We start from the raw sequence: 8178 nt of genomic DNA, 5'->3' as shown, positions 1-8178 counted from the left end.
AAATAAATAAACAAACATTTTATGTCATTGGGATAAAAACATCAAAAGAGATAAACTCTATTTTACTTTTTCCCCATTAGCATGTCTTGCCTCTGAGACTACCTTTTTGGGTGAGGTGGCAGGGTGCTGGTGATGGAGTGGAGAGGGGAGGGCAGCCAAGGGATACCCTCAACCTCTCTGACTCATACTCCCAGTAGGCAGTCAATAACAGGTCAGCAATCAGTCACTTGATTGATTCCTATAAACGATTTCTCAAAGCTTTGCTATCAAATAGCAAAATAAGTCCAAGTCTGTATCTTTTCCATACTACAGACCACAATTAAGCCATTACTCACCAGAAAAATTTCAATGGCACCAAGGATATACATAGCTGCTGCAAATGTGGTACCAAGATAAAAGCAGAGGCCAACAGCTCCACCAAACTCTGGGCCCAGTGCTCGGGAAATCATAAAGTATGAGCCTCCAGCTAAAAGGTAAAATAGAAGGTGAACAAGATAAAGAAAGTATGCTAGTAACAGGAATGTAAACAAGTTGTAAAAAAGGATAAATGCTTCAGGCTTTTAAAAACCCTGAATGTGATAAAAAGTAGATTTCCCAGTAGGAAGTAAAAGATGAAACCTTCATACTACACATCTAATATCCCACATAAAGCAGCACAATTTTGTCAGTATTATTAAGGAAAAATCATGATATTTACCACAGGCATCTGAATAAAATATAAATTTACCACAGACAGCTGAATAAAATATAAATTCTAACTAAAAGAAGCTAAAAATGCAGTAGAAATGAGATATTCTAGCTTAAAAAATAGATTTTTTTTTTAAAAAGATGGTTTCTCAAGTCAAACAGTAGTGCCTGTGGCCAACAGACTAAATAAATAACATTCCTTGGAAGTCTGCACCTCTATCTTTATAGCATAAACATACAGTAATCAGTGACCCTCCATGAAATCCAGTCTCAGCTACTGACCTGGCACCACTCCATTAGTGGCAATGGCACTCATGGAGATAGCAGTCAACATCGTCTATAGAGAAAGAGAAAAGAGAAGGCTGTTACTACACAAAGACAACATTTCCATATCACTTCCCCATCTGCACATCTCAGAGCACTTGTCGAATATTCACCTCTACATACTCATATGGAGGGAGTTCCTCATACTCAATGGTATGGAAATGAGATGATGAGCTTCATCCCTGCACTAGTCACACTACTGGTATCTGGAGCATTCCGTCAAAATGCTCCTTCATGGTAATCAGTGGGTTAGGTGCTATTAAGAACCACTGATCCTACCCTGATCTTCTAGTTAAAAACTTGGAAAAGATTGGAAACTGACTAAACACTGGCTACAATAACAAGAATAATATTCAGTAACGAGAACCACTGAAGACTTCTGAGTTCACAAGAACTGTATTTTAAAATCATTACCTGATAGTGGCAGAGTACAGAATGGACTGCAGATAGGGAGCAGATGGAGGCAGAATGACTCGTTAGCAGGCTAATACAGTAGTTCAGTGAGAGGTAAGGACTGCAGTGGTGCAAGTAGGAATATAAAGAAGGGGTGGACAAAAGAGATTTCAGAGGGAGACCTCATTGGCCTTGACACCTGATGAGATATGACAAGCAATCAAGGAGTCAACTATGGCCCTCAAGTTTCAAGACTGAAAGAAAAAACTGAGTCATGAATGATATGGACTATGTCCACTTACCCTGCTCTGCATGGTACTCAGTTGAGCAAAATGTGCAGGGAGTGTGTGATGGTGACATTAGTGAGTCAGAAGTCAGCTTAATAATAAAAAATGTTTATAATAATCTATCAATTTACAACAAAACTGACAGATGTATCTGGGATACACAGATAAGAGGAATTTAAATTAAAGGAAGACCAGAATGTTCTCAGTATAATGGAAAGAAGGCTTGGAAATAACACCCCAATTTCTGGAGAAGGGGTAAGGGATGACACTTCAAAATAAATACTTCTTACCCCCAAACAATAATCAGCTGTTTACTGGTCCTGCAGTGGAGTAATACATCTCATTTTCTAACACATTTTCTGCCACAACACTAGGATTATCAAATTCAAATGGTTTGTCTTCTGAAGTGTTGTCTTCAGAAGTGTCTTCTAAAGTCAGGGGATATATCTTCTACTTCCAAGGGAAGCCTTTCTTTGTAATTTTCAGTACAATATATTACAGATATAAGCAGTGAGTAACTGACTAAACTGAAAATCCTTTAGATTTTAATACCAAAATAATCTCTCCTGTTGAGATCATGAGTATTTTCCCAGTATGTATTCTTTCTTTTATTCCCTAAGAGGTTAAAGCATGATACTCTTGAGCTCTTGCATGTTCCAGGTGATGTCCAGGGGTCAACTTGGGACTTACACAGCAGCAGCAGATAAGGACAATTGCAAAGGCCTGCAGAACTCCAGCTGTGCCCACCACCCATGTAAGGCGCAGAAACAGGATCACTCCAAAAATATTTTGTAGACATGGGAGGTAGACACCCATGAAGGTACCCATTTGGGGAGTCTGGAAAGAAAGATGTTGACAAAAGAAAAAATCATGTAGTCATCTAGAAGAGCTGATTCATCCCTTTACTTTTATATAAAAACTTGTGCCCTAACTATAATTTTAATTGCAAAACAGAGGTGAAAATTTTAAGCAGTATCTTTAAATAGGCACATACAAAATCTCCATCTAACAAATGTCTATCACTATACTTATTATTCCTAGAGATACATATTTTTAACTTTACAGAGATCTCCACATGTTTTTACATAGGAATCCTATCACAAACTTTTAGGTGCATCTCCAACAATTTAAAAATTTCTGTTCGTCAAGGGCATTATTTTTTTCTTAAAAAAAAAAAAAAGGATAATGACTTGATGAAATTTCTTCAGAACATGGTATAAATCATTCATAGTAGTTGGTAAATGGAGTTGATAAAAAGATCTGAGTGTTGCTTTACTCCTGAACAACCAGAAAGCTAACCTGTAATTTTGTTCCACATTTTCATGGGTGTGGACACTTTTCTTTCGAAGTGCTAGTCCCTTTCCCTGGAATGCGCATCTCCCAGCTACACATTACAGAACTCACCCCTCACGTGGCTGGCATATAAGTGTTCAATAGCTCTTGAGCAAAGAGTGGTGCCCAGGACATTTTTTCCTCTCTTCTATATGGGGCTCTTTTAACTTGCCTTACTATTCTAAGGCCTCACCTTGGTGGGCTTCTTTTTCCCTTCAGTGATGTTCTCTGCCTCTTCATGTTCCTTTGCTCCTTGTGTCAGATTAGTATAATTGGCCAAGCGGCTAAGGAGAGAAGACACCTTTGGTCTGGTGTCCATTTCTTCCTATAAAACCAGAAAATAAGGAAGAAATACACGATGAAGAACACTGGAAATAAACATCAAAACGATCCATCTACCAGAAACTGCAAGGCAATCACAGGCAAATATTTTTTAAAAATTTATCAGAGATTTTATTCTCCCCTCATGTTTTCAGATATAATCAGAGCTACATGAATTCTTAGGAAATTCTTAAATGAAAAGCTTTATGATTGTAATAGCTGACAGAAAACAAAAAACCACCCTGGCTCCTTATAGAGAGCTGTAACCTCATAAAAGGCTTCCCAGATGGCGCTAGTGGTAAAGAATCCGCCTGCCAACGCAGGAGACGCATGAGATGCTCATTCAATCTCTGGGTCGGGAAGACCCCCTGAAGGAGGAAACGGCAACCCACTCCAGTATCCTTGCTTTGAAAATCCCATGGACAGAGGAGCCTGGCAGGCTACAGTCCATGAGGCCGCAAAGAGTCAGACACGACTGCACACACATGAGATTGCAAAACTCATAAAGAACATCAATGACATAATTTTTAACCACAGTACTGCTAACAGTCTACTAACAGTATTACTAATAGTCAGCTCATATTGACAGTTATTATTTACAGCACCAAGCGTGGACACGTCAATGAAAAACTTTTGTGACTGAACCAAATATTCACCTCAGACCTTTTCTTGAAGGAAACTAAGAGAAAATACTATTTAAAAAAAAAAAACAGGAACACTGAGAAAAGTGGCATTTGAATCACTGTCCAAAGTAAGACAAAGCAGTGCTGGAGTAAACCAGGCTCCTTCCAACAATCAGGCCACAGGTTCCATCAAAGTCCATGCTGTCTTAGTCAGGTGAGACATTCAGGTCCTTTTGATCCAACAGCCTGCTTCCTACCCTGCTTTTTGGTTAGTGCTGTGCTAAGTCGCTTTAGTGGTGTACAACTCTTTGTGACCCCATGGACTGTAGTCCTCCAGTCTCCTCTGTCCGTGGGATTCTTCAGGCAAGAATACTGGAGTGGGTTGCCATGCCCTCCTCAAGGGGATCTTCCCAACCCGGGGACAGAACTTACGTCTCCGGCAGCTCCTGCACTGCAGGCAGATTCTTTACTGCTGAGCTGCTAGAGAAACTCTTTTGGTTACTAGTTCTAAGGTAAGTAACATTCATCCCAAACACAGAATTGAAAATTTTTATAGATTATTACAACATAAACATTTACATCCTAGTTAAATTAGACAGCAAGATTCTCCCTGTGTCTGTGATGTCAACATTCCTCTTTATTTCACAGAAATTTGATTCAATGGTTATTAACTAGCAATAATTAGATTATATAGATTAAATCAACTACAATGACAAACTATAATAATGAGTATTATATTTTAACAGTTAGTTATCAAGTTATCCAACCTGTACTATTTTAAAACTAGATGGGGTGGAAGACAACAATCTTAAAATTTCTGTTCCTGAAGTCTCTGCCCTAGTTTCCTCCCAAATATTACCTCAAAGAGTGCCAAATTCTTATCAAAATATTCATCTCCTTCTTCATAATTGGAATTGTTAAGATAAGCATTTCGTGCTTTCTTATGTCCATCATCTGGAAAAAAAAGTATACCACGTTAGTTTCTCACTGGTACTGAAGAGGCATCAGCACCAATGAACTGCATGTTGCCTCTGTAATAATGAAACTCACTTTCATATTCAGATTTTCATCTCAAGCATGGTAGCATTGCCTGGAGAATGTGACTTCCTCTTGAAAAGGAGCAAAAGCAAATCTCTAAGAAGTAAACACGCGTCACTCCTTTTCTTAACAATATGAAGACTGGAAACACTATTCTTTTAAGATTCTAGCCTAGAAAGACCCTACTGTTAATGTCATCCAAAGCCAGAATGAAAAATAAAAAGTCATTGAGCACCTGCTCAGTGTACAACACTGTGCTGCACAAGGCTACTTTACACACTGTTCCTGTTGATAATGGCAATAAAAACCCTTGGCCTTCAGGGCTATCTGACCTTTTCTAAATGACACCATTTTTGTACAAACGTTTGCCACATATCTTTTTATGTGAAAACAGGCATCCCACAAGAATTTGGTGAATCCACTCTGAGGAAAAATGAGAGAGCGATTGGGTTCCCTAAAACAGTAGAGATTCTGTTGTTTGAGTGCTTTCTTAACTTTGGTTCTTTATAGTGTAAAAGTTACACAGCTATACAGGTCTGGCAGAAGAGAAAATTTTAATAACTGTGTAAATGTCATTAAGAACTAAGATTTTAGAGACTTCCCTTGCAACCCAGTAGTTAATAAGACTCCATACTTTCACTGCAGGGGGCACAGGGTTCAACTCCTAGTTGGGGAACTAAGATCCCACATAGAGCATGGTGAGGCCAAAAAAAAAAAAAAAATAAAGCCCCCCCCCCAAACTCTAAGATTTCAAATATTGAGAAACTAGAGATCAATATAAAAATTAAAGATTTTAATCTAAAGTCCTAAAACCTTATATATGTAAGATGAGCTTGGGAAACAGAAAGCTATCAAAATAACTGAGTCATGTCAAAGGACAGAAGAGTCAATCTGAAGGTGTTCCCATTGGCTAAAAATGGGATAATGTGAACACTAAAAATACATAATGCAATGAATTCAAATGCAACTACTTGAAATATCCAAATGGTACATTAAAAAAAAAAAAACTAGTCCCCTTCGCAGAGTTGCTATGAAAAAATATCAAAGTCTGAAAAATAACAAATGTAAAAAATTAAGTGATTAGCCCTAATCCCACCTTTCCTGTATCAATTATAGTTCAAGGTAACCAAAGAGAGAAAATTTCTTCATCATAGAAACATTCTAGCTAATAAACACATTCTAGCTAATTATAAATGATATAATTACAAAAACAACACCAATTTCCAACCCCTAATGAAATAATGGTTATAAGCAGTCATCATCAATGGTTGCTAAAAGCATTAGGTGAAAGCCTGAGACATATGACCCACTAATCAAACTTAGCATCACTAAAAGTGGGACAACACAATCCTCTAATGTAATGCAATAAAAGATACACTGTACAATTCTTGATGTATTCTTAACCAAAGAATGAATGGAAGCTGAATATAAGCAAACCTCTAAATCTAACTATCAGTTCACAGAAAACAAAGGAAGAGCATGCTAAACATCACCGCAAAGAGGCAGTCATCAAATTCAGAATTTGGGGCTTCCCTAGTGAATCAAGTGGTAAAGAATCCACCTGCCAATGCAGGAGACACAGGTTTGATCCCTGCTCCAGGAGGGTCCCACGTGCCACAGAACATGTAGACCACTGAACCCATGTGCTACAGCTACTGAAGTCCGTGTGCCCTTGAGTGCATGTTCGATAGCAAGAGAAGCCACCACAGTGAGAAGCCCGTGTGCCACAGTGAAGAGTAGCCCCACGACTGGAGCAAAAGCCCGCAGAGCAGGAAGACCCACACAGCCAAAAGTAAGTAAAATTATTTTTTAAAAAATTCAGAATGTGGACAACTCCATATGACAAATAATCTGCTTTTTTGTTAACAAATAAATGGCATAAACTAAAACAGGTGAACTCATAAATTAAGAGACTTAAGATGACATACCAGATCAGTCACAAGGTACAAAACTTGTTAGAATCCTGACTCAAACCAAATGTCAGGAAACAATCAGAGGAATATGAATATGGATTGGTTATTTTCTTTAGAAAGGGCAAAAAGATTCTGGGGAAAAAATTTGGTGGGGGCTGAAAAATTTGCAACATTGTTGAAGCTGGGTGATGGGTTCATGTTGTTTCATTATGCTATTCTACTTAACTCTTCTGTACCTCTGGAAATTCCCATAATAAAAAGTCCTAAAAGAAATGCAATTATTATCCTCCCTCTAATGCTTCCAGAAAATTTTGGAGAATGACACAGCTAAAAATTATCACCACTTTTGAGTAATTCATTTATTCAATTAATTCAGTAAGTAAATACTGAGTTCTTACATGTTGGGCATTACAACAGTAGACAAGGCATTAAAGACTACTTTCACTGTGCATATACTAAAGCCGCAAAAGACAGAAAACCGCTTCTAAAAAAGTGTAAGTTCAATGAAGAAAATGAAACATGTGCTGGGATAGATTATGACAGGATGGGAAGGCAGACAAGTTTTGATAAGATCATTACAGTGATGATAAGCAGGTCCTCCAGAATTATATACTAATTTATAGTATTTGCCAAATATTCACATAGGCTAATTTTAAAATACTAATGTGACTTCACTGAACTTGGTTTCAGGAAGAGAAGATACACTTGGCTTTCATGAGCTGGTATGTGCTAACTGGCTGTAGCATACTCTTGGCACAGAATGGACGGGAAAAACCTACATTTCAGGTAGAGGGGATAGCAGTTCTAAAAGACCCTAAAGCAAAAATAAATAAGTAAAAGATCCTAAAGCAGATATAATCTTAATGGACTCATAAACAGAATATATAACATGGCCAAAATAGAGTTAGGATAGAGTGGCTACAAAGACAGGAAGAAGTCAGATCATGTAGTTCTTTAGCAAATGGATAGCTCTTCTAAGTCCACTTATTGAGAAGTCCCCTCCTTTTTGCCACTGACCTATTCTAGTTAAAAACAGTACGACAGGGGTTGGGGCTGGGAAAGAGTGATGTGAGAGTATGTTAACGTTATTTTCTTCATTTGGGGGACAGGAGTAGACAGAATATTTTTAAGTAAGGGATTGAAATTTACAAGTTAAAATATAAAGACTGACACACTGGATTAAACAACAAAATCCAGGCATATATGTCTCCTGTTTACAAGAGTCATAATAAGGACACACAAAGGATAAAAGTAAAGGAA

At 37.8% G+C, this 8178-nt stretch overlaps 1 protein-coding gene across 7 annotated transcripts in view; it reads right to left on the bottom strand.

Annotated features, from left to right (window-relative positions):
• Positions 1 to 8178, bottom strand: part of SLC12A6 (solute carrier family 12 member 6) — a 91246-nt gene that overhangs the window by 20540 nt on the left and 62528 nt on the right. For all 7 annotated transcript variants that reach the window (XM_004010416.6, XM_060419035.1, XM_012181134.4 and 4 more), the window contains 5 exons: positions 4827 to 4921; positions 3217 to 3348; positions 2382 to 2528; positions 970 to 1024; positions 336 to 466 (listed from right to left, as the gene is read on the bottom strand). In XM_004010416.6, coding sequence (XP_004010465.2) covers positions 336 to 466; positions 970 to 1024; positions 2382 to 2528; positions 3217 to 3348; positions 4827 to 4921 — 560 coding nt within the window. The remainder of the gene's footprint in view (positions 1 to 335; positions 467 to 969; positions 1025 to 2381; positions 2529 to 3216; positions 3349 to 4826; positions 4922 to 8178) is intronic.

The sequence above is a fragment of the Ovis aries genome, chromosome 7 (genome assembly GCF_016772045.2).
Source record: "Ovis aries strain OAR_USU_Benz2616 breed Rambouillet chromosome 7, ARS-UI_Ramb_v3.0, whole genome shotgun sequence".
In the NCBI taxonomy this organism is placed as follows: domain Eukaryota; kingdom Metazoa; phylum Chordata; class Mammalia; order Artiodactyla; family Bovidae; genus Ovis; species Ovis aries.
The sequence above is the reverse complement of the archived record's forward strand: the minus strand, read 5'-3'. Positions and strand labels throughout refer to the sequence as shown.